We start from the raw sequence: 27167 nt of genomic DNA, 5'->3' as shown, positions 1-27167 counted from the left end.
TGATCTTTTAGGGGGAGTTGTAGGGATTTGTATGCCCACATCTGCAGAAGGGCTGAAGTTGAGCAGCCCTGAGTTAGACACTTGGTTCATCTAGTTGAGTACTGTCTACACTGATGGGCAGGTAGCTTTCCAGGCATTTGGGCACGAATCTTTCCCAGCCCTACCTGGAGATCCTGCCAGGGAATTTGGGACCTTATGCATGCAAAGCAAAAGCTATGGGCCTTCCTGCTAAAGTTCCTTATGGTTATGAAGTCCTGATCATGAGGGTGGCATGGCCGAGGTCAAGGTTGCAATTAATTCCTGAGCCAGAATGGGCCCTAAGCGCTGGGTTCCATGCAGTTCCTTGGTTCGGTTGAGTCAATGCCCTGAGAATCGCTATTTTAAAATTTTATTTTCGTTTACATGGAAGGATGGCAAACTTATGTCGGCACCATGAGTGACTGTGAAGCAGCTGGTTCTCTTCATCTGCTCGTCCTCCAGGGCTTCAGCATTCTGCTAGTTGTGAGGCAACCCTGAGGTTACTTTTGGGAGTCTGTTATTTGGCATTTGAGCATGGACAGCCAGGAAAACAAACCAATGGATTATAAAACAAATCGAGGCACAAATGACCAGCCTCAAACTATCATACTTGGGACACATTTTGCGAAAACCCAGCTCCCTTGAGAAGTTCATAAAACTGGGGAAAGTTGAAGGAAAGAGGAGAAGAGGACGACCAGTAGCAAGGTGGATGGACTCGATGACAGCAGCAATGACTACACCACTGAGAGACCTTAAAGGCCAAGCTGAAGACAGATCATCCTGGAGAAAATCTATCTATGTGGTTGCTGAGAGTTGACACCAACTTGACAGCACTTAATCAATCAATCAGAGCAGGAAGGACATAATATAGGTGGGTGTGCTGGAGGCTTTAATTGCGCAATTTCTGATGATGAGAAGCATATTGGCAATAGCTATTGGTATGGAGAGTTTTTAGCTTGACCACACTTTTACACAGGCTTGATTGATCAGCCAGTCAGTCAGTCAATCAGCAATCTGTCAAGCTTGGCCAGGGCTCCTGTGGTACAGATCCATTAAGAACTTCATGGCCATCTGGTTTGGAAGGTGATCCATTGATGGTGCTTCGCAGAAATAACCCCTACAAACACACAACTCCATACAGAAACTTTCAGCTGATTTGCAGTCTCTGGAGTTTCCAGCCAAAAATTCTCCCCAGTGTCAACCAACAGCCTCACAGAACAGCTTCTTCCTGACTTTCTTTAGAAAACAAAGATATGGCACCCTGTTTAAGTCCAATTAACTTGGTAGGGGGACTGCTTGCTGGTGGGCTTCCCAGATGTACCTCGTGGGCCACACCGTGTAGCAAGATGGGCCTTTGGCCTGATCAAGCTGGGCTTTTTCAGATCATCTTATGTTCTTATGAGAACTGGCTACTGTCATATGAACATAGGAAGCTGCCATATCCTGAGTCAGACCATTGGTCTGTCTAGCTCAGTATTTTCTTCACAGACTGGCAGCGGCTTCTCCAAGGTTGCAGGCAGGAGTCTCTCCTCAGCCCTATCTTGCAGATGCTGCCAGGGAGGGGACTTGGAACCTTCTGCTCTTCCCAGAGCAGCTCCATCCCCCGAGGGGAATATCTTATAGTGCTCACACTTCTAGTCTCCCTTTCATATGCAACCAGGGCGGACCCTACTTAGCTAGGGGGTCAAGTCATGCTTGCTACCACCAGACCAGCGCTCCTCCCTCTCTCAAAAAACTGTCCCTCAAGTTCTGGTTTTTGAGAACAATCTAAGCTTCCCGCTCCTAACAACCTTATTCAGGCAATGTATCTGTGTCTAGAATTATATGACGGGTGGTTCAGGATTGCCCTGCTGACCACGGTCCAGAGCTCCACAAGTAGGCTTTGTTTTGCTTCAGATGAGCTTGTGGAGTTTGTGGCCAATGGGTGTGGTGCCAATGATCTGATGGAGGAGAGCTGGTCTGGTGTCTCTGAGTACCAGTTGCAGGGGAGTAACAGCAGGAGAGAGGGCACGCCCTCAACTCCTGCCTGTAGGCTTCCAGTGGGCCACTGTGTGAAACAGGATGCTGGACTAGATGGGCCTCCTTGGGCCTGATCCAACAGGGCTGTTCTTATGTTCTTATGACTCGTGGTAGCAAGCATGAGTTGTCCACTTTGCTAAGCAGGAACTGCCCATATTTGCATGTATGAGTACTGTAAGGTATTCCCATTAGGGGATATTTCCCTTAGCTCAGTGGAAGAACACTTCCTGCTTGCATGCAGAAGGTCTCAGGTTCACTCCCTGGCATCTCCGGATAGGGCTGAGAGAGACTCCTGCCTGCAGCCTTGGAGAAGCCGCTGCCAGTCTGTGTAGACAATTCTGAGCCAGATGGACCAAGGGTCTGACTCAGCTTCCTGTGTTCCTCTGTTCCTATGCCACTTGCCCTCCATTCCTGTATCAGGCCTATGTCCCACACGTAGGGCTTTGCACCCTGCAGCCTGACCTGCCTGTGGGTCTCCTCTGCGGCACCCACTCGTTCAAGCCCTTTGACTCCAGCCTCTTAATTTGACAGTGAAATGTGAGCTACAGAAAGGTTGTCTGATTAAACAACGCTAACGGAACATGTCCCCTCTGAAGAAGTGGATCCTAATGGATGCTTTTAATCTGTTGCAATAAAGACACTATTTCCTCAGGGACTGTGTTAGAAACAAGACGAAACGCAGACTCCAGCTCATAGATGTTCATGTCTGGATGTTAGTCATTCCTCCATTCATTCATTCATACCCAACTCTTCCAGGGCCGAATTCTCAGTCAAATATCAAAATGGCAAGGATCAAAAATCCAAATTTAAAAAACAGAACCATGGCAAGTATTCAAGGCAGCCCCGCTCCGTATGGGTGTGTGCTGTACAAATTATATGAGCCCAACTCTTTGGGAGGCCCCAGCATGGGCTGGGTTTGTGTTTGTGCATGCCCGTGTGTCCAGCCGAGCTGTTCCCTGCCCCCCTGCCCCTTCCCTCTATCCCTCACCTTTTCTTCCTTGGGCGGAAGAGGGCATCACGCCAGCCTGTGCCAGCCATAACCCCTGCCAACTGGGCAAAGAGGCACCTTTTACCGTGGTGATTTTCTTTATTGAGCAGGGGGAGAGTAACTGGCCCTATCCACACCCAGCACAGGACCTTCAGTGACTGTTGCTGGTGTCTATCTTATGTTTCATTTTAGAATGTGAGCCCTTTGGGGACAGGGAGCCATCTTATTTATTTATTATTTCTCTTTGTAAACTGCCCTGAGCCATTTTTGGAAGGGTGGTATAGACATAGCAATACCAGGGGGTAGCAGAATAGAAGAAAAAGAAATAGAAAAAATCACCAGCTACAAAGATCTACAAATTGAAATTGAAAGGCTGTGGCAGAAGAAGACCCAAATAATCCCAGTGGTCATTGGCGCCCTGGGTGCAGTCCCAAAAGACCTTGAAGAGCAGCTCAACACCATAGGGGCCACCGAAATCACCATCAGCCAATTACAAAAAGCAGCTTTACTGGGAACAGCCTATATTCTGCGACGATATCTATAACAACAGCAACATTGACAATAAAATTCTGGCATCCCAGGTCCTTATCGATGTCTGGATAAAACAAACCAGTCAATAACACCTGTCTGACTGTGTAAACAATATAACAACAACAACAACAACAACACCAGAGACTTCAGTGGCTGAGTGGGCTGCAGCGTTGTGGAGCCTTTGCAATTAACACTTCCAGAATCAGACTCGTGCATGTTGGGATGAGAGGATTCCTCCCTTCTGTTCCTTGACTGTTGATCATTTATTGAAGAGCCAGGTCATGTGGTGCGGAGGAGAGCACTGGGCTAGCAGCAGGGGCCCCCCTCCAGATCTGTTTGGCTCTGTTCCTCTTCTTTGCTCTGCCTTGAGTCCCTCTTCTCCTGAATTCTGGGTGAGCTCAGAGAATTTCTGAAGCCGATTCTGGAATTGGAGCATGTCCCGTTTGTCATAGTTCCAGTTCAAATTAATTTGCATTTTTAAAAGAACCAGGGGAGCGGGGAAGGAGGAGCTCATGCATATGTGTGTCAGCTCTTGACGAAACAGTGCAAATGCAGCAGCTGATGGGATCTTGATTCTTTCCATGCTTCATTTATTTATTTATCTGTTTATTTAGAACATTGATATACGGCCTTTCAGCACACACGTTCTGAAAGCAGAATAGCAAGAGGAATGAGAAGATGATTCTCTGTCCTCCCAAAGGGCCCCCAGTTCAAAAAGAAATGCAAGGGGGACCCCCAGCAACAGCCTCCAAGCAGCAAGGGTGCTTTGCTGGGTTGAGTAGGGCCAATTGTTCTCCCCCTGCTCAATAGAAGAGAACCTCAACTCGAAAAGGTGCCCCTGGCCCAGTTCTCAGGGGCTAGCTCACACAGTCCTGGGCATCAATAATGCAGAGCTCCAAGAGATTCTTCATGCAAATGTTGGGGTAAGCAGCGAGGTGGTCAAATTTAGAGATGACACCAAACTATCCTCCAAAAGGATCTCTCCAAACTGGGGGAGTGGCCGACAAAATGGCGAATACGGTTCAATGTAAGCAAGTGTAAAGGGATGCATATTGGGGCAAACCCCCCCCCCCAACTTCACATATACACTGATGGGGTCTGAGCTGTTGGTGACTGACCAGAATGTTTTCCAGACTATGAGACTGACCAGGGTGTTTTCTGGACTAGGAGTGGCAACATTATTTCAGAAATGGGCGGAATGGGGCCGTAAAAATGGTTGCCCGGTGATTTGAACCATCCACCTCACACAGCATTGCAACACATAAACAAGGGGGCAAGCCTCTTAAAAATGGAAAAATACAGCTACTTTCATGCAACGCATTTACAACTCTGCAGGGGTGCAACATAGCAATAAAATCCGAAACAGGGCATGGGAAAGATGAAGGGCCCCCTACAGGCAGCGCAGTGAGCGCGATGTCAACACACTGGCAATACGGAGGGGCACTTATGGACACGTTGCAAATCTGTGGCAGCTGGTCATCTGTGCAGGAGAGGGATCTTGGGGGGTTGTGGTGGACAGCTCGTTGAAAGTGGCAACTCTGTGTGCGGCAGCTGTGGAAAAGGCCAACCCGGGGCCTGGAGCACCTTCCTTAGGAGGCAAGGCTACAGCACCTTCTGGGGTATTTGAGTTTGGAAAAGAGACATGATAGAGGAGGTGTATAATTTATGCATGAAGTAGAGAGAGTGGACAGAGAGAAATTTTTCCTCCTCTCTCTCAACACTAGAACCAGTGGTCATCCCATGAAGCTGAAGGACAGGAAATTTAGGATCGACAAAAGGAAGTACTTTTTCACACAGCACATAATTAATCTATGGAATTCTTTGTCACGGGATGTGGTGACAGCCAACAACCTGGATGGCTATTAGAGGGGTCCAGATACATTCATGGAGGACAGGTCTATCAATAGCTACTAAACCTGATGGCTACGGGCCACCTCCAGCCTCAGAGACGTGTCTAAATACCAGTTGCAGGGGAGCAACAGCAGGAGAGAGGGCATGCCCTCACCTCACCTCTTGCCAGTGGGCTTCTCAGAGGCATCTGGTGGGCCACTGTATGAAACAGGATGCTGGGCTGGATGGGCCTGATCCAACAGGGCTGTTCTTATGTTCTTACGTATGCACAATCAAATCATTTGCTTTTTTGGGTTTTTTTTTAAAGCAGCATGCACATTTGGACTGTATGTGGGGACTCCATCCCTCACCCTGACACCAAGGCTTATGTTTGCAATATATATGCATAGTCTAGAAGAGAGGCTCCCAACCTGTGGTACTCCAGATCTTGCTCAGCTACAACTCCCATCACCCCCAACTACAATTTATTGTGGCTGGGGATTGTGGGAATTGTAGTTCAGCAACAGCTGGGGAACCCACCACAGGTTGGGACACCCTGATGTAGAACATGGGAGTCCACAGGACATTTTCCAAGGGGAGGGGGCAATAATATACACATAGGTTGGAAAGGTGGTGCTGTCGCGTCAGTGTCAACTCCTGTCGCCCACAGAGCCCTGTGGTTTTCCTTGGTAGAATCCAGGAGGGGTTGACCATTGCCTCCTCCTGTGTAGTCTGAGATGATGCCTTTCAGCACCTTCCTATATTGCTGAAGCCTAAAATAGGAGTTTCCCATATTCTGGGAAACACACCAGTGGGGATTTGAACCAACAGCCTCCTGCTCTCTAGGCAGGTTGCTCCCCAACCGCACCATTAGGTGGCTGCAATATACATATACAAAATATGTTAATAGAAATCGCGTGGCGATATGGGCTCAGTTGTGTAGGGGAGGGAACTGCCCCTCTGGCCCCTATTCTACGAGAAGGCATCAAAAGCAGAGGATGCTGGCTGTGCCCCTGTCCACTGTAGCAGAGCAGGGAGGGAGTAACCGCAGCTAATTCCACTCCTTAGGACAGGGAGAGCAAACTGGTGGTTTGTGGGCTGGACATGGCTCCCACCCATGTTGTTGACGGTGTGGTGAAAAGTTTGCCTAGAGTTTCACTGCTTGGAGGGTGATTGTAATGCAAGGATGGGTGTTAATGATAATACTTTGTTCATGAAATGTCAGTGTCATCCGCCTGAGCAAGAAGAGATGCCTTTCCTACATTCTCGCCACTTTAAGGGTGTCATTTGTAATTAGGCAGGCTTTTGCCTGGCACAAAATCTTGGAGGAAAATATTGCCACACTATAAAATGTAGAGTCAAATTTTTAGGTTTTAATCTCTGGTTTATTTTTTAAAGTGTTAAATTGTTTTAAGTTTTTGTATATGTTTTTAACTTGTTTTGTGCTATGGTTAACCGCCCAGAGACAAACGTTTGGGGCGGTGTACAAATTTGATAAATAAAAAATAAAATAAATATTCATTCCTCATTTGATTTTCAGTATAACGTCTTTGGGGAGGCCAATTATCTGTAGCAAAATGCACCTTCTGATTAGGGGTGTTCACAGACTGTTTGGCACGATTCGGTCTGAAATAGAACCGAATTTGGACCGAGCTGCAGGTATGCGAACTAGTTCAGTCGAACCAATCGGCTGGGCCAGTTGGTTCAACGAACCGGCCTGGTTCACAGTAGTCTCGTTTGTCATCGAAGCAGTTCTGCACATCCCTACTTCTGATGCCCAGATGGCTCTCAGGAGAAATGTGCCCCCCTGCCAGAGGTTAGCTGCCCTTCTCTGTGGCCCGACCCCTGCTACGCTCATGCAACCAACAAGCAAATAAGATTAATTAGCACATTTGGTAGAGATCTGCATATAATTTTCAGCTTTTGCTCTCCCTCTCCATCTGGTGATTTATTTCCAAATTGCCCACTCTGTTCTAAGTTTCAGACAACTTGCATTGGTTTCATTATCCAAGGCTCCAGATTTTCCCTGTTAGATTTGTGTCGGGCTGACTGATTGCAGGCCCAGCATTCCTGACGCTGCCAAAATCGATGGAGGTCTCAGCCGACAATGTAGTTACTTCTTGTGTTGCAATCAATGAGTTCTGCACAAAGCGGAAGCGCCTGTGCTGCGTCTTTGTAATAATTCATGAACAGCTTGTAAATGGCTCTGAGAAACGGTAATTGCTCCTGAAAGCTGCCTGATCCTCTGGGGCTGGAGCTGAGCTGCTCCTCAGTCTGTTCCTCCTCTTCCTCTTAATTTATAAATTAATTTGTTGGTTCATTCATTTTATTTATAAAATATTTATATTCTGCTTTTCTGTTCTGCCCAATGAATACTTGAGAAAACTGTCAACATTTTCACTTGAAATAGGGTTGCCATATTAGGGCTTTCCAAATCTGGGTGCCTAATTTGCATATTATGTAAATTGGCTTGGACATATTTTTTGAGCAGAATAGTGACTGCATGTTTTGCTCCATAACTCTGCTTCTACAAGGGCCGGAGCTTAGCTTCCTTCCTTCCTTCCTTCCTTCCTTCCTTCCTTCCTTCCTTCCTTCCTTCCTTCCTTCCTTCCTTCTTTCTTTCTTTCTTTCTTTCTTTCTTTCTTTCTTTCTTTCTTTCTTTCTTTTTTAATGAAAGCTGAAATCCGGGTGAATCTGGATGGGCTAAGCAATCTGGAAAGCTGGTCTTGTGGCAGCAAGTATGACTTGTCCCTGTAGCTAAGCAGGGTCCACCCAGGTTGCATATGCATGGCAGACTAGAAGTGTGAGCACTGGAAGAGATTCCCCTCAGGGGATGGAGCCGCTCTGGGAAGAGCTGAAGGTTCCCAGTTCCCTCCCTGGCAGCATCTCCAAGATAGGGCTGAGAGAGATTCCTGCCTGCAACCTTGGAGAAGCCGCTGCCAGTCTGTGAAGACAATACTGAACTAGATAGACCAATGGTCTGATTCAGTATATGGCAGCTTCCTATGTTCCTATGGCTGAGATGCTTAAAATCCTGCTGAAACCCACAATTTAGGGGAGGCATGGCAACTCTACTTGAAAACAGTAATATTTCACAATATTTCCTATTTCATTTGGGGAAGGATCATAGCTCAGTGGCAGAGCATCTGCTTTGCATGCAGAAGGTCCCAGGTTCAGTCTCTGGTAGCATCTCCCAGTTGCTCTGAGACAGACCCCCTTCTCTGAGACGAGGAGAGGTGGTCTGGTGGGAGCCAGCATGAACTGTCCCTTTTGCTAAGCAGGGCCCACCCTGGTTCGCATTGGAATGGGAGACTACATGTGTGAGCCCTGGAAGATATTCCCAGGAGGGGATGGGGCCTCCCCTCTGGAAAGAGCACCTGCCTGCTTGCATGCAGAAGGATCCCAGTTCCCTCCCTGGCAGCATCTCCAAGGTAGGGCTGAGAGAGACTCCTGCCTGCAACCCCGGAGAAGCTGCTGCCAGTCTGTGTAGACTGGCAGCCATCCATACTGAGCTGGATGGATCTATGGTCTGATTCAGTATATGGCAGCTTCCAATGTAATCCATTTAAAAACAATGCAACATTATAAAATACGAACAGCACAGTGTGGCCTCAGCGGTATAGAACAGGGACTCTGTCTGCTTCCATTCCAGCCCCACCATGAAAGAAAATATTCTTTATCAAGTGCTGGAATATTACCAGGCAGGGAGGGGGCCATATGAGACTCCAGAGGGAAGCCTTTCTCTGCAAGGTCCCCACTGCTCATCAAGATTAAGTTGCCCCTGGTGCATCTGGCCACAACCGGGGGTTGGGATTGCCTTGCATACTTAGATGTTTCCAAGAGAGCCATAAAGACACATCTTTTAAATCTGGCTATTAGTGGAACATAGGAACATAGGAAGCTGCCATATACTGAGTCAGACCATTGGTCCATCTCGCTCAGTATTGTCTACACAGACTGGCAGCAGTTTCTCCAAGGTTTCAGATAGGAATCTCTCTCAGTCCTATATTGGAGATGCCAGGGAGGGAACTTGGAACCTAGATGTGCTTCCCAGAGCAGCTCCATCCCCGAGGGGAAGATCTTCCAGTGCTCACTCTTCTAGTCTCCCATTCATATTCAGCCAGGGTGGCCCTTAGCTAAGGGGACAAGTCATGCTTGCTACCACAAGACCAGATCTCTTCCCTTAGACCAGCTCTCTTCCTTTTCAATTGTTGCTTTATATTAAAAATTTATATTTTTAATTGTTTTTATTATTTATTCTCTTGTTGTGAACTGCCTTGAGCTGTCTGGATTGGGTGGTATATAAATGAAATAAATACAATGATAAATAAAAGCCAAAACCAGCAGCCTCAAAAGTCTAGTGTAGCAAAGTAAAACTGTCAAAAAGAGACCAGCTAAGAACATGTAACAAAAGGCCTCATAAAACCTTTTGGCTTGATTTTTTTTTAAGCTTGCCAGTGAAGGCACCTTCAGGGAAGGCTCTTCAGGAGCAGGGCGCCCCCACCACCAAAGAAGTCCTGTCCCTGGTCACTGCTAACTGCACCTGAGACAGTGGAAAGCCAAGCAGGTCCTCTGAGGCAAATCTCAAAGCCTGGGTGGGTTCATGTGTAGCGATGTGCATGAACTGGATTCTGAGATTCGATTTGAGCTTGAATCGAATCACCAAATACTTAAATCGATTCAAGTGATTCAAGTGCCATTTTTTCCAGGGGTTGCTGGTCTACCAATTGGGATCAGTGGGTAGACCAGCCCTCCGCCCTGGACTCAGTGCATCAACCCATGTTGGAGGACTGGTCTACCTGGTAGACCAGTCCTCTGAGGCAGGCCGATGTGCTAAGTCGAGGGCAGAGGGTTAGTCTACCTGTCGACCCCAATTGGTCCTGGAAAAAAATGGCACTCAAATCACTCAAATCAATTTGAATCAGGGTCGATTAGATTTGAACTTGAATCAGGCACTATAGTCTAAAGGTGATTCGATTCGAGTTTGAATCACTCAAATCACTCTGATTCGAGCTTGAATCCTTCTGACTCGAATTGATTTGCACATCTCTATTCATGTGGGCCTGGGAGGTCCTTAAGATGGTCCTTAATGGCTGAAGGCCATGGCGACTGGGGATGATGGGTGTTGTGGTCCAGCAACATCTGGGGAGGGGGCAAAGTTTGAGAGCCTCTGCTGTAAGGTACCCCAGCCCAGGCTGTATACAGAGCATTGTTTGAGAAGGGGGAACTATGATTTTCCCAGCTGAGGAGGCTGCAGGGTTCTTCTTTGCAGCTTTAGTGTTCAGGTTCTGATAATGCCAGGCATTCAGCCTTTGTTTGTTGTCTGCAACTGCAGCTAGAAAGAGGCCCTGGAGCGGAGCCTATTCCGCTTCGAAATTACTTCTCCACTTTCTCACTTAACATGCAATTTGGAGTCCTGCAGACTCAGCAGATGTGCTGGGAAAAGTGATACTTCCTTGTAGAGAAAGGAGGCCGGATGGATGTAGGCCCAGAAGATCTCCTGGCTGAATTAACACGCAGATTAGTCATGTCGAAGCAGCTAAGGCTGTGCACCAATTAAAAGAATTTTAAGTTGATTCATCACCTGTTTTTTAACCCACTTTTTAACTGATTAATAATCTATTAATTTTAAATCAATTTGCCCGTTTCCAGAACCTCAATTCCAATTATCACATGCCTTTTTGATCTATTGAGAAGCCAGTGGACAGTAACTTGCGGTCCTTATCATTTCTTGGTGGGTTAAAAGAAAAAAAAGCTTCCTTGCCAGTAAGTTTCTCTTTATTGCCTAAGACTAAAGCAAGTCCTGCCTGACTCGAATCTATCTTCTAAATGGTTGGTGCTTCTCCAGAGCTAAGGCCAAGCTCAGTGTGAACCATCTAAGTTAAGAAATCTGTATTGATTACAGTTCTCTTTCAGGAGGAGGAGAAGTGGTCTTGTGGTAGCAAGCATGACTTGTCCCCTTTGCTAAACAGGCTCTGCCCTGGTTTGCATAGATGTTCCCCTTAGGGGGTGGGGCTGCTCTGGGAAGGTCCCAGGTTCCCTCCCTAGAATCCTAACCTTGGAGAAGCTGCTGCCAATCTGTGTAGACTCCACAGAGCTAGATGGGGCAATGGCCTGACTCACTAGAAGGCAGCTGCCCATGTTCCCAACATCCATACTTCCACCTTTCGTGTGTTGTCAGGGCCAAACCTGTAAGCAATTGGTTGGAAGAGCCAGAGGTGACCACATAGCCCCGTTCAGGCCAAAGTCAAGGTTTCAAACAGCAAACAAATACCTAAGTGGGCATGAGAGAATTTGGGTCAAGCATGTGGTCAGACGGCCCCCAAAGGCAAGGGGAGGTGTAGGAGTTTCTGTGGCTACTCCAGCTGTGAGTTGCGCTCAGTGGGAGGAACCAAGCCTGAAACAAAGGTTGCATAAGGTCAGCCAGGTGACGACGATGACGGATATTTCTATACGGCTTTTCAACAAACAGCTTACATAGAGAAATACAAATAAATAAAGATGGCTCCCTGTCCCCAAAGGGCACACAGTCTAAAAAAGAAACCTAAGATAGACACCAGCAACAGCCTTCAGAGGGTTGCTGTGCTGGGGCTGGATAGGGCTAGTTGCTCTCCCCCTTTAAAAAGGCGCCTCTTTGCTCGGTTAGTAGAGGGACCATGTCCTGTGGGCTCCCCTGGGTGGATCAGCTGCAGTACCCTTTTTGGCCAATATAAGAACAGAAGAAGAGCCCTGCTGGATCCGGCCCAAGGAGGCCCATCTAGTCCAGCCTCCTGTTTCGCACAGTGGCCCACCAGATGCCTCTGGGTAGCCCACAGGCAAGAGGTCTGTGCATGCCCTCTCTCCTGCTGTGGCTCCCCTGCAGCAGGGATTGAGAGGCATCTTGCCTCTGAGGCCAGAGATGGCCCACAGCCACCAGACTAGTAGCTATCGATAGACCTGTCCTCCATGAATCTGTCTAAGCCCCTTTTAAAGCCATCCAAGCTAGATAATTAGTGATTATCCGGGTGGTGCTGCAGCACAGCCAAGACCAGCAGGCCAAGTCAGTAGCTCCCTCTGACCAAAAGCCCCCAGAGGGTGTGGAGGCCCTGGATTTTGGCCTGGAAGTCCAGGGGTAAGAGCACCCCTGCTGTCCCTTCCTCACTTCACTTGGAATACTGTGTCCCTTTCTGGGCCTTTCATTTTAAGAAAGATGTCTATCAACTGGAACAGGTTCCAAAGCGGGCAGAAAAGACAGTCCGGGGTCTGGAAACCAAGTCCGATTAGAGTCAGTTGAAGGAGGAGCTCTGGGTAGTTTTAGCCCGGAGAAGAGAAGACTACACAGGGAGAGGTGATGGGCATCTCCAAAGACCTGAAGGGCTGTGGCTGTCACAGGGATGGAGGAGAGGACTTCTCCTGTTGCTCCTGTGGGCAGGACTGGAACCAAGGGGTTGAAGTTAAAAGAACGCAGGTTTATTTTATTTTATTTTATGTATGAAATTTGTAGACCACCCCAAACTTCCATCTCTGGGTGGTGACTGGGTCCCCCCAGTGCTGCCTGTGACCCCTTCACCGGCCGCCCTCTGCCACCAGCCCCCCACCCCGTGACGGCCTGCAGTGAGCCCCTCTTCTCTCCCTGCAGCTCCTCAGTGATTTATTGGTCATGCTTCTCTTCCGCTTGAAATGTGGCTCCTGCATTGGAACAGGCGGAGGGCGGGACCGAAGAGAGAGCCGGGGAGAGAGGAGTGAGGCACCTTTTATTTTATTTTATTTATTTATTTTTGCATTTATATACCGCCTTTCGTTAAAAAGATATCCCCAAGGCGGTTATCTTGCTCTTGGGCTGGCCTCTCCTCCACACTCCCTCTTCTGTTTCAAATCCTGCAGACACAGGAGGAGGAGGAGGGAGGAGGAGGGGGAAGAAGCAGCTTGTGGTTGCTGCCTCTGCTGCTGCTGCTGCTGGAGAATGGCTGGTCCTAAGGAACCAGGGGGAGGGCGGTGCCCAAGGAGGCAGGTCGGGTGGCTCCTCTCTCCTGCCCTGCCTGCAGGCTGTCCATTTGTCAGGTGCAGCTGCACAGTTAACCCCACAGCTCTGCCTGTGAATGGCCAGCCTGCAGGCAGTGCATCCCTTCCTCACTTGCAGTCGTCTCTTCAGGTTGCACACTGTAAGCTCCTCAGGGTCAGGGACCTGCCTTTTTGCTCGTGAAACAGTATGAATAGCAGTGACTTTTTTTTTAAAGCTTCTTCCTTAGACTGTATTTACCTGAATCCAAGCCTGTCTCCCCCCACCCCCGCCCCAAGTTTTTGATATTAGCAATCTGGAGGTTGCCTTAACACCAGGGTCCTGTTCCTTTTGATTAAATGCAGGCACTAATACTTTTCAAGGGGGTTGTCTTAAATCCAGAGTTGTCTTTGATTTGGGCAAATACAGGTAGACCTCTGAATGTAATCACTTTTTTTGAAAGGAGACTCTCCGAGTTCTGCCCACACCTGGGGATCTCCCAGGCATGCGGCACCGTGTCTCCGCTCCCCCGCCTTCCCACCATCAACTCCTCGCAGTTTGGTCACAGGGCTTGCAATGCTCCCTGTGGAACCATCACAGGGCCAGGATATTGGAGGCGCTTCTTAACCTTTCCTGTGCAAGCAAGCTGTGTTTCTCTCAGCAGGCCCACGCCTTGCCTGGCAAGCATATCTTAGCTGCACAAACAAAACCCCGCAGGAGACGCCTTTGTTATGTTCTCCGCTGCGAGCAGATCGAAGACCGGGGAGATTGATCCCCAAGAAAAAGCGGGCGGGGGGGAGGAATCTCCTTATTTAGTATTCTTTTTCTGTAGGAGCCGCTTTGATAATTTTTCCATTGAAAAGCGATAGAGCAATAGCAGTGTATATCCTTATCAAGAATAATATACAAGAGTTTGGAATTCTGCCTTCTTATTGAGTTATTTGGGAGATGTTTACTTTGGCTCACTTTTGCAAGACCTGTAGACAAATGCAAAGGTCAGGAGTGAACTGAAGAACATTAATCTTAAGTTAGTCCCCTGCTGCTAACTGAGCACGGAGGCGCCTTTTTAAAGTGGTGGTTCTCTTTATTGAGCAGGGGGAGAGCAACTGGCACCATCCATCCCCAGCACAGCATCCCTTCAGTGGCTCTTGCTGGTGTCTATCCTATGTTTCCTTTTTAGATTGTGAGCCCTTTGGGACACAGAGCCATTTTAGCCATTTTATTGTATTTCTTTATTCTATTTACTTTATTTCTGTGTAAACCACTTTGGGAAACTTTTGTTGAAAAGCAGTATATAAATATTCCTCATATTTGTATAAGAACATAAGAAGAGCCCTGCTGGATCAGGCCCCCAAAGGCCCATCCAGTCCAGCATCCTGTTTCACACAGTAGCCCACCAGATGCCTCTGGGAAGCCCCAAAGGCAAGAGGTAAGGGCTTGCCCTCTCTCCTGCTGTGGCTCCCCTGCAACTGGGATTTGGAGGCATCCTGCTGCCTCTGAGGCTGGAGTTGTCCTCAGAGTGGCAGGAAGGAAGTCCCCTTGTATTTCAGGGAAGAATGAGAAGTTTGCGCACATATGAAGCTGCCATCTCCTAGGTCCTTGGTCCAGCCAGCTCAGTATACACTGAGTATCAGCTGCTCTCCAGGCAGAATCTTTTGTGACCTACCAGCCAGCGATTGAACCTGGGACCTTCCACACTCAGGGCAGGGGATCTACCACAGAGCTACTGCCCTATCTTGCAGAAGACATGACGTAACCAGTGCTCTGATTCTCTTTCTCCCCTCTTCCAGGGAGTTATTCATACATGCCTTCATGCCGCGGGGTATCTGAAGAGCGAATCTGCTTCACAGCAGATTCACAAGATGTTTCATTCGGGGGATTAAATGGACAGTTCACATAGCGGTTGGCTCCTCTCTGCAATCCCTGGCAGATCTTTTTCCTGTGCGTTCCCACGGGGTTGCTCCAGGTTTTCCCTCCAACCAATCACAAATCACATCAGAGAGAGGAGGAGGTTAGAGAGCTTTGTTGTTGTTGTTAGTTGGACAGCTATGGAGGAGCGGAAGAAATACATGACAAGTTGCCAAAAGCTGGATCAAACAGCAGAACGCTTAACCCTTGCCTTTATGAGTGACTGCCTTCATCTCATGTTCTCCCCACCCCCACACACACCCCTCCCAGATGATTTAAGAGACAGGAATGGAAGCTTAAAGCAGAAATCAGAGCTTTGCTTTCTCTCTTTCATGAAGAAAATTGCAGGCTAATGGAATCAGCTCACACAAAAAGGCTCAGGTTCCATCCATTCTGCATATCTAAAGCTTATGTAAACTCCCCTTCACTGAGTTTTGAAAAATGGCGAATTACTGGCATGGCCACTGCACACATCAAGGGAGAAGCAATGAATCATAACAGAAGCCTCGGGTCCCCCCGCCCCCCAATCTGCTGAAACTAGAGGATTTTTAAAAGCCAGACATACTTCAGGCTAAGCCAGAATGCGCAACCTCAATTCAGGGAAAAACAGAGTCCTATCTGTACTGGTTCCTGATAGCCCACAGGGACTTTGGGGTAAATGCAGCTAATAGAGGAGAGCTGGTCTTGTAGTAGCAAGCATGATTTGTCCCCTTAGCTAAGCAGGGTCCACCCTGGTTGCATATGAATGGGAGAGTTGATGTGTGAGCACTGTGAGATATTCCCCTCAGAGGATGAAGCCGCTCTGGGAAGAGCAGAAGGTTTCAAGTTCCCTTCCTGGCTTCTCCAAGATAGGGCTGAAGGAGATTCCTGCCTGCAACCTTGGAGAAGCTGCTGCCAGTCTGTGAAGACAATACTGAGCTAGATAGACCAATGGTCTGACTCAGTATATGGCAGCTTCCTATGTGGACTCAATTCCGGAGGAGATTCGAAGTAAAAGTCCTGTGTGTAAAGCCTCCTGGTAACCACTAGAATAATATGGCATGTAATGTGAGGTCATATTTCCTGGTCAGGCCTTAAAGTACAGTGCTATAAAAGGCACAGAAAAGGATGTTCTGGACTATTGTGTGGAGGGCTGGAGCACCTTCTCCGCTAGGAGAGATGAAAGCACTTATGGCTGTTAGGTTTAGAAGATTAAATCATCAAAGTGGAACATGATAGAAGTTGATAAGGACAAGCAAAATTGGTTTTGTCAATAAACCAGAAGAGCCAGAATCTTGCTTTGTAAGAATGGAAGCTAGGCTTTTCTGGATTGCAGGTTCTGAACAGGATACCTGGATGTACATTTGTTTCCTTGATCCATCGGTGCCAGGTATATGTTCCTTCGTGGCTGAGTGGCCCATGGCCCATGAAAACACTGGAGAAACATTTGTGAGAGTGGGTGGAGGGTGGTGGTGGGGGATATCCAGCCATGATCTGCATATATTCTGTGTCCTGGGCTGCCCTTCCTCTGAGATGCCTCCTTCTGATCTCTCTCCATAGACGTTCCGATGGCCCATCGCCAGCAGCATCGATGTCAACGAAATGTTGGAAATCCAGGTGTTCAACTACAGCAAAGTCTTCTCCAACAGGTCAGTGATGCTGTGCACACCGAGCAGGTTTTATTCCTTAGTCCTTTGGGGCCTTTTAGCATTGAGCTCCCATGGAACGTGGATTCTTCTCAACATCGGTTCTTTGGCGTGGTGGTGCTGGGAGCCTGTTTGGAGACCACCTTTCCTTGGAGCAGGAGCAGGCAGACTGACAGGTGGGCATGGAATTTCTCTCAGCCTCGTGGCCTCCCTTGGAAAAAGGCTGCCAGACTGAGGGGGCACAGCGGGCCTTAGAGCTTTGCAGCAGGCAGTGGGGTGAGATTAGCTCTCTGGGGTCAGCTGGTTGACCCAGGCAGCTCCTGGCCTGCTGCAAGTGCCTATTGCAGCCAGCCACCCTCTCCTTCAGACAGCAGCCCAGGGGGGCAGCAAGAGCAGAGCGACAGTCCGTGACCCACGGGGCACCTGCTCGGAGGAGCACCGACCTGACAAAAGTCCTGCAGGTTCTTCCTTTGGTGTTTGGCAGGACAAGGGGAACCCCTTGGCAAAAGCAAAACGGGCAGTTTCAAGAAGTTGCAGGAAAAAGGGGAGAGGCTTGTGTGTCGCTGCTCACAGGAACTGCCCAGTCGCCATGTGCACAATACATTTCATGGATTGGCAGTGGAGGCCGGGACGTAGTGAGGTTCCTGGCGGCCAGGGGACAAAGTTCAGCCAGGGGGCCTCCTCGCACACACAAATCACGTGCATGCCCCAGAGCCCAAAGCCACGTCCTCTGTGTCGGACATCAGATGCAAGGGGGTGGGGCAACTTTAACCCCCGCCCCAAAAGCCTTCCCCTCCCCATCTCTTGAACTCACTGTTGGGTGATTCTTTCTGGAGGGTGGCCGCAGCAGCACCGGCTTAACGGCATGGATCGGGGCCGGGTGCAGGGATGCCGTCCTCTGTCTGGGGGTGGGGGATTGGGCCCGGGCAGCCCCTCCTCCGGCAGCTCCTGCATGGTGCCCAGGCCAGGGGGCGGAGCAGTGGCGAGGGGCTGGGAGGAGGAAGCGCAAGAGGGAGCTGGGGGGAGGCGCTGTGCCCCCCAGCATTGCCCAGCAGCAACCTTCTGGCCCCTTTGTGGGTCCCCTGACCCTCCGGGCCGGGGGACATTTGTCTCCCCTTTTCCAATGGATGCCACACCTATGGGTGGAGGGGCGGGATCAACTTTCATCTTCCCAGTGAGCAAAGAAAGAGCCTTCCCACAGATGCACGAGCTCGGAGAAAGATGCTTGGCTCCTCCACTGCAGATGAGTAGCAGCCGTGCATTGATCATTGAGCAATTGGCGGGTCTGGGAAAGTCCTGGATCTCAGCTAGTGCTGTTTTGGGGTTTGTCAATGCCTTAGGAGGCCTTCCGCTCAGGGACTGGGCTCTTCTTTGGTACTCTGCACAGCATGCAAATCACTGTTTGCACTTAGATGAGGTGGAGGAGGAGGAGGAGGAGGAGGAGGAGGAGGAGGAGGATTCGGTTGGCTCTCTTCACACACACACACACACACACACCAAGCAGCACAGAGGCCTGCTTCCGCATGGCATGATGATCCCATGTTGCAGAGGAGGAGACCTGGTCTTTTGGGAGCAAGCATGACTTGTCCCCTTTGCTATGCAGGGTCCATCCTGGTTTGCATTTGAATGGGAGACTAGAAGTGTGCGCACTGTCAGATATTCCCTTTAGGGGATGGAGCCACTCTGGGAAGAGCATCTAGGTTCCAAGTCCCCTCCTGGGCAGCATCTCCAAGATAGGGCTGAGAGAGATTCCTGCCTGCAACCTGGGAGAAGCCTCTGCCAATCTGTGTAGAATGATACTGAACTAGATGGACCAAGGGTCTGACTTGGTATTAGGCAGCTTCCTATGTTCCTAGGTGCATGTGTGGGGCCAACATGTGGGGCCCCATGGTTGCATGGCCAGGGCCAGTCATATGGATCTTGCCTTCTCGAGTGGTGGTGTTTCCACCTGGCAGGGTGACAAGTACACTTGAAAGACTTCCATGGTTGAACCTGCCCATGTGGCCATCTGTGGAGGAGGCTCCCATTCTGTATGTATGAAGGGGGCTTTAAGGTCTGCAGCAGATGTTCTTTCCTAAATAAGATCTTCAAGCTGGTTCGTGTGTGTGTGTGTGTACATGTGTAGATGAGAAAATTAAAGCATCAAACAGATACACACACACACACACACACACACACACACATACACACACACATAGTTTCTGGATCCTAGAAGACACAAAAAGTCTTATTTATGAATAGCAATTAAAATAACTATGACTACTACTACATATATTTTGTTTATGTAGTAGTAAAAGCATCTTATTTACTTATTGTTTATTTTTCTGTTTTGGAAGCTTCTGCTGAAAAGTGGTATATAAATATTTTTATTAGTACTAGTAATATTTATATACCACATTTCAACCAATGTTCTCAAAGCAGTTCAGAGAGAGAGAGAGAGAGAGAGGTTCTGTTTGGCCAAAGGGTTCACCATCTCCAGAGGAACATAAGGCTGACACCATCAGCCGTCACTGGAGGGGTGCTGTTGTGCTAGGGCCAGATAGGGAGAGTTGCTCAATAGAGGAGAATTGCCCCTTAAAATGGGGAGCGATGATAGAAAGCAAAGCATTGTGGCTTCCTCAATGGCTCTGCTATGAATGGGAGCTGCTGGGCTCAGTGGATGGTTGTAGAGCAGAGGATGGAACGTATATGCAGTTGCTAGGAGATATCAAGTGTACTCCTCCAGGGCATTTTCTGGACTATGAGATTTGCGCTGCTTAAAGTGTTGCAAAGTGCAACGGTATGAGGCAGTGGCTTAAAACTACGAATACAGTATTTCTTGATGCGTTTTTCAATGCATCGTGAGAGGGGTTTGGCCGTTCATATTGCCCACCACTGCAGTGGGTTTTCTGGGTAGGGGGTGTCCATATCCCACCTGAATCGCATTCACTGCCCTTCCTCCATTTCGGGCCAATGGGTGTTGTGAAGGGGGCAGGGAACCACTGACGTGATGAACGCTTAAAAAAATTCTTGCTGCCTTTGTGCCAAGCCGCTAGCAGGGGGAAGCCCAACTATGGCTGAAAGCTGACCCTTGCGCAAGGGCATAGATCTCTGTGGCTTCACATGTCAACAGATCCTCGATCTGCCGAATAAGCCAGCCAATCCACAGCACACACACAAAAAGGAGGAAACATTAACGTCTCTGAAAAATAAGTCTGATGAAAAACAAAAGCAATTGTGAACGAAATCAAAAGCCGAAAGCAGATGAAAACCGGGTTGCACCTTTGTTCAAGGACCTGGGTGGGACTTTTTCCACCCCATTTCACAGAAAGATTATTTCATGAATGGGATGGAAAGGGGCTGTAAAAATCAACAAAGAGTTGCACTGCAGTTTGAACTGTCCACACCACACCACACCACACCACACCACACCACACCACACCACACCACACCACACCACACCACACTGTAATGCATAAACGATGGGCCAAGCTTCCTACAATGAAACAATACAGCTACTTTCCTGCAACACATATACAGCATTACAGCGCTACAATGCTTCAATAAAATCTGAAACAAGGCATTGGAAATACGAACGGCAACCTGCTGACAGTGCAGTGACCGCAATGTTGAAACATGGCCAATATGGAGGGACCCTTAGTGGACACGTTGCGAAACTGTTGCAGTGTATAATCTGGCAAACACCCAGGTTTAGGCCATGGGATGTTAGTGCATCCAGTCTATATATCCAGAAACATCCTCTCTGTTTCAAGTTATATATCGCGGTCATTCACCTGACTTTTGAGAGCGCTGGGGGTGGGGCAGGAGAACACCTACCTTCCCCCCAGACAATCTGGTGCCCACCCGACCCATGCTTTTGTGAGCCGTGTGGTGGTATATAAATGTGATGAATGAATGAATAAATAATTCTGGAGACTGGGGAAAATGTGTCCCAGCCTCCAGATATCCTACAATGCACGGTGCAACAAGCACATTGCATTGAGGGACTCTGCCATGAGTTGGGTGCTCTAGGCGCTGGGCTCTGTGTCTGTGTTCACACAGCCCTGTACCTGGGTAAAACGGCGTGCTCATGGCCTTTTACCCAGGTAAATGGTCGGGTAGAAATTCCGGGCTACCTGGGAGGGCCGTGCCGGTGTTGGCCATGATCCTGGTGCTTCACATGAACAGCCTTAGCCAGATAGGGCTGCCCAAGGCTGGGTAGGGCTGCTCATGTGAACAGCGTCATTGATTTCTCATATCTGCGGTCTTCCATTCACACAGGCAAGTCTACCATTCGCGATAGAGTCATAAGCTGATGGAGAATCCACACAGGAAGGAGCTCTTAACTTTACTCCAGCTCTCCTTGTTCTGATCTCTCAGCTGTGGGAAGCAGCCACCCCCCAGGGACCAAGCGCAGCGTCCGCCCCTGCCTCTGTGGCATCTGCAGGGGAGTAATGAGGAGGAACAGAGCGTTGGTACTTCTCAGCTTCTCAGGGAGAGCGTCTTCTGCACTTCTGAATTTGCAACTGCACCACTGAGCATCTGTTATTCCATCCCGCTCCCCTTTGCCTCCTATCTTTTGCCCTGAGCTTATTATGTTACTTTAATTGGTGACTGACTCATCACGGCTACTGCCTCTTTCTCTTTGGTGCCCTTTTAGTAATGGAAACCAGGGACAGCAGAAAGTGTGGTGCTCATTCTTGGTTTCCATGTGGCTCCTGCTTGCACAGGGTTGGAGTTCTGGGGGCTTTCATTATCTATCTATCTATCTATCTATCTATCTATCTATCTATCTATCTATCATATTTTTATACCAACTGATATGTACATCTCTAGGCAGTGTACAAAACTTAAAACAATATTTAAAAATCAACACAGATTAAAAGACAAGAAACAATAAAAAGAGTAGCATAAAACAAACACAATAAAAACAGTAGCATAAAACAATTATTAACACAAATTATTAAAATGAATTCTAGTTAAGAGCCTGCGTGAACAGCTGAGTCTTGACGGTCTTCCTGAAAACAAGCCGAGAAGGAAACACTCTTACTTCAGCAGGGAACAAATTCCAAAGTCCTGGGGCAGCCACACAGAGAGCCCAGTTCTGGGTCACCACCAAACAAGCTGGAGACATCTGTAACCGGACCTCTCCAGAAGATAGTAACAGGCAGGAGGGTTTATGACAAAGGAGGTGCTCTCTTTGAGGGCTTTATAGATAATAATCAGCACTTTGTATTACACCTGGAAACATATTGGCAGCCAGTGCGGTTCTTTTAAAACCAGTGCTATGTGGTCCCTTCATGTTGACCCAGAGACCAACCTGGCTGCCACATTCTGTACCAATTGTAATTTCCAGACTGCATACAAAGGCAGCCCCACGCAGAGCACATTACAGTAGTCAAGCCTGGAGGTTGCCAGCATATGTACCACTGTTTTAAAGTCATTTACCGCCAGAAATGGACATAGCTGATGTATCAGCCAAAGCTGATAAAAAGCATTCCTTGCCACTGCCTCAACCTGAGAAACCAGGGAGAGCTTTGGATACAGGAGTACTCCCAAGCTACATACCTGATCTTTCAGGGGGAGTGTAACCCCATCCGGAATAGGCTGATCTAAATAATCTCCTGGGTCCTGACCCCCCACAGTCAGTACCTCCGTCTTTTATGGATTCAACTTCAGTTTGTTATCCCTCATCCAGCCCATTACCACTCCCAGGCAGGCATTTAGAGAAGATATGTCTAATGAGGGTGACATAGAGAAATCTGGGTGTCATCTGCATATTGTTAACACCCAGCACCAAACCTCCTGATGATCTCACCTAGTGGTTTCATGTAGATGTTAAAAAGCATTGGAGACAGTATGGAGCCTTGTGGAACTCCACACTTTAGTTCTCGCTTTGCAGAACAACAGTCTCCAAGTGACACCATCTGGGATCTACCTGAGAGGTAGGAATGGACCGTGTTGCTTTCATTCATATGGTGCTTCTGCTGGGCTTGGAGCTGCTAGTCTCCCCAGTGGGTATATATCAAAAGGGCATCTAGTTTTCTCTTGCATAAAGGCGAGAGAACGAGCACAAGAGTTTAAAAAATGTATTTGGTTTTTAAAAACATAACACTGTTACATAAAAATAAAAAAGACTGAGGCTGAAGACAGACTTGAGGGTGGTTTGACACTCCACCTGGCTTGTGTGCAGATGCTCCAGGGTGGAATGGAATTGAATCTTTATTACAGTCATCGACCAGATTTAAAAACCCCACAATAACTAAGTAGTAACCTCCAGCAATCATGATTCTGTTAGTACTTTCTTATAGAACTCAGTTTAGAATATAACGATATATAGTACAACCGGCACTCATGGTTTTACCAATTGTTTCACAATCACAAGAGACAGCTTGTGACTCCAGGGTGTTGTATCGCTTCAGAAATCAGCAGGTTAATTATTATTCACTTATTTAATTAATGTGCATACCGCCTGACTCCAAGGCTCTAGGCAGTTGTTGCAAACAGGAGAAAGACCTCAGCCAAGGAGGGTCCCTAGTCCCCCATCCAGGTTCAGATGACCTAATGGGAAGCCCAGTACATGAAGGAGCTGGCTAGACCCCCTTGTTGGCCAGAGGGACTCAGGCTTCAGAAAGGAAGAGCCTCTCCTCAGAGCAGAGCTTCACAGCCGTTGGGGCTAACATCCACTTCTGATGAACATAGGAACATAGGAAGCTGCCATATACTGAGTCAGACCATTGGTCTATCTAGCTCAGTATTGTCTTCACAGACTGGCAGCGGCTTCTCCAGGGTTGCAGGCAGAGCTCTCTCTCAGCCCTGTCTTGGAGATGCTGCCAGTCTGTGAAGACAATACTGAGCTAGATAGACCAATGGTCCACCAGATCCCTCTGAGAAGCCCACAGGCAAGAGGTGAGGGCCTGCCCTCTCTCTTGCTGTTGCTCCCCTGCAACTGGTATTGAGAGGCATTGTGCCTCTGAGGCTGGAGGTGGCCTGTAGCTGCCAGACAAATAGGCATGAAAAATCTGTTGCAAGATTTGGCTTATTTTAAGCCAAATTTTGGGTTACGGCCCATTTGACCCACGAGTATACCCTGGCCGGGGGGCCCCAGTGGCCAAATTTGCAGATGACACTAAGCTATTTAGGGTAGTAAAATCCAAAACAGATTGTGAGGAGCTCCAAACGGATCTCTCCAAACTAGAGGAGTGGGCAACAAAATGGCAAATGCAGTTCAATGTAAGCAAGTGTAAAGTTTCATTTATGAACAAGTTAAAGAGCACTGGTCCCAGTACCGATCCCTGGGGGACTCCATTTCTTACTTCCTTCAGTTGTGAAAACTATCCATTTATTCCTACTTGCCTTTTCCTGTCCTTCAACCAGTTATCAATCCACACATGAACCTGTCCCCTTATTCCATTACTTCTAAATTTACTCAAGAGCCTTTGGTGGGGAACTTTTATCAAAAGCTTTTTGGAAGTCCAAGTATACTATGCCAACCAGATCACCTTTATCCACATGCCTGTTGACACTCTCAAAGAACTCCAAAAGGTTCGTGAGGCAAGACCTGCCTTTGCAGAAGCCAGGCTGGTTCTCCTTCAGCAAGGCCTGTTCTTCTATGTGCTTTACAGTTTTATCCTTAAGAATGTTTTCCATCAATTCACCTGACACAGAAGTTAAGTTAACCAGCCTGTAGTTTCCCGGATCCCCCCTGGATCCTTTTTTGGAAGTCGGAGTTATATTGCTTTCCAATCACCTAGTACTGATTGTAGGGACAAGTTACTTGGTTTTCCTAGGAGTTCAGCAGTTTCGCATTTGAGTTCCTTCAGGATTCTTGGGTGGATTCCATTTGGCCCTGGAGATTTGTTAATTTTTAGTTTTTCAAGACAGTTTAGAACTTCCTCTCTTGTTACCTCAAATTGACCCATTCCTTCAGCTTCAAAGCTTGAGAAGCTCAGTTCCGGAGTGGGTATATGGTCAGTATCCTCCGCTATGAGGACAGATGCAAAGAATTCATTCAGCTTCTCTGCAATCTCCTCCTCCTCCTTAATAATCCCTTTCATGCCTTCATCATCTAAGGGTCCAACTGCCTCCCTAGCAGGTTTCCTACTTCTGATATAGTTAAATAAGTTTTCGTTGTTCCCCTTGACACTTCTAGCTATTTGCTCCTCAAACTCTCTCTTTGCATCGCTTATTGTCTCCTTGCATTTCTTTTGCCAGAGTTTATGTTTCTTCCTGTTCTCTTCATTTGGGCAGGACTTCCATTTTCTGAAGGAAATCTTCCCTTCTAGAGCTTCCCTGACTCTCCATTCTAGTCATCATGGTGTCCTCCTGAACTGGGTGGCACCTTTCCTCCTTCTTGTTACAGGTGGCCCTCATTATCTGTGGGGGTTCTTTTCTGCCCTACAACTGCAGATAATGAAAGCACGGATAACAAGTCATTGAGTGAATGGGAATTGGAGGGTTAGGTTCCTGGAGGGCAGAAAAAGGCAGAAATAGGAGCAAAAAAGCAATATACCATGCTCTTCGTGTCTCCAGCTGTCCAGCAATGCCTCCCTATCCCCAATTTGGCCAATTTTTGGCCAAAAAACCATGGAACATAGGAACATAGGAAGCTGCCATATACTGAGTCAGACCATTGGTCTATCTAGCTCAGTATTGCCTTCACAGACTGGCAGTGGCTTCTCCAAGGTTGCAGGCAGGAATCTATCTCAGCCCGATCTTGGAGAAGCTAGGGAGGGAACTTGAAACCTTCTGCTCTTCCCAGAGTGCTTCATCCCCTGAGGGAATATCTTGCAGTGCTCACACATCAAGTCTCCCATTCATATGCAACCAGGGCAGACCCTGCTTAGCTATGGGGACAAGTCATGCTTGCTACCACAAGACCAGCTCTCCTCTCTCAGAGCTGACCTTTTTTAAAAAAACAGAAGAGCCACAAAATGGTTCCTTTAAGCAAAATGGTGGCTGGAGATGACCTCAGAGGTCATCTAGGAGGCACCTCAGATACATGGATCTTAACCCTTGGTTTTAATGAGTACACAGAGGTTTGATCTCCATTGCCCAATCGCGGATACATGAAACCACAGGTGCTGGGACTGCATGTGACGATGTACACCCGTATACCTTCCAACTGAGCTTCTATTATTGTGGTTTAAGTTCCATGCTTTCTAGGGTGATTTGGGCCTCCTGACTTTCCCTTTGGGCCTTCTGACTTTCCCTGTATTTTTGAGAAGTTTCCGCTTCTGAAGTCCGAAACATTTGTGTTGGATTCCCTTGGCAGTGCTCCACTTGCATATAAGCTGAATTGGATCACCCTGTGGTCACTGTTCCCCAATGGTTCTGCAACTCTAACATCTCACACCAGGTTCTGAGTGCCATGCAGGATTAAATCCAAGGTCTCCTGCTCTCTGGTTGGTTCCGTGACCAACTGTTCTAAGGCACAGTCATTTAGCCTGTCGAGAAATTTGGCTTCTCTGTCAATACCTGTGTGTGGATGTGCACAGTCTATGTGAGCTTATGAGATCACCCAGCATTCTGTACCTGTAAGTCTATCAACTTCACAATGCCTGGACCAATATGAACCAAGTTGGGTACAGCTGTAGGAACACATAGGGACACCTCAACAGCGTAGTTGGTTGTGATGATGCCATCCACCCCAGTTCAAGATTAATCCACCCCAATTCTTCCACCCAAGGTTGAGAACCCCTGACTGAAGCATGGAGGCCTCTAGAATGCAAATCTTGGGAGAAGGCCCGGATCTAGCCTCCCAGGACACCGTTGCTTGTTCTGGCCTCATAATCTTTCTAGTCTCCACGGAAACTGTTTCATTAAAGAAAAATCAAAACCAAACAGCACACAGGCCCACATACAAACATACATTTTGAAGGAAAACTCAGAGGCAGATGGTTTCTCTTGGGCTGAGGAGGGTGGGGTGGAGTGGGATGCTAAATTTATGTAATTTGCAATAAGCAAAATTGACCTGATTGCACCTCAGCTTAATGAGGCCCCAGCAGGAATTCAGATGAAGTTGGAGTGTACGAAACCTTTCCCAGCATTCTGGAATCTAGGGAGATTAAAACATTGGGGTTTTGAGGTGAAAGTATTTTGTTCATGAAGGGGCACTGCAGATTGATGTACAGATGGGCAGATCCATCCATAGAGTTTGTTTATTTGTGCACATAGATCCTGCTCTTCCTCCAGGGACCTCTATCATGTCCCCCGCAATCATCTTTTTTCTAAACTAAAAAGCCCCAGGTGTTGTAGCCTTGCCTCATAAGAAAGGTGCTCTAGGCCCCTG

The 27167-nt window shown here is 48.0% G+C and overlaps 1 protein-coding gene across 15 annotated transcripts in view; it reads left to right on the top strand.

The window, feature by feature from the left end:
* The window catches only part of OTOF (otoferlin), a 231503-nt gene that overhangs the window by 40155 nt on the left and 164181 nt on the right, over positions 1-27167 (top strand). For all 15 annotated transcript variants that reach the window (XM_053249912.1, XM_053249855.1, XM_053249883.1 and 12 more), the window contains exon 3: positions 16812-16900. In XM_053249912.1, the coding sequence (XP_053105887.1) occupies positions 16812-16900 (89 nt within the window). The remainder of the gene's footprint in view (positions 1-16811; positions 16901-27167) is intronic.

This window comes from Hemicordylus capensis, chromosome 1 (assembly GCF_027244095.1).
Source record: "Hemicordylus capensis ecotype Gifberg chromosome 1, rHemCap1.1.pri, whole genome shotgun sequence".
Classification (NCBI taxonomy): domain Eukaryota; kingdom Metazoa; phylum Chordata; class Lepidosauria; order Squamata; family Cordylidae; genus Hemicordylus; species Hemicordylus capensis.
The sequence above is the reverse complement of the archived record's forward strand: the minus strand, read 5'-3'. Positions and strand labels throughout refer to the sequence as shown.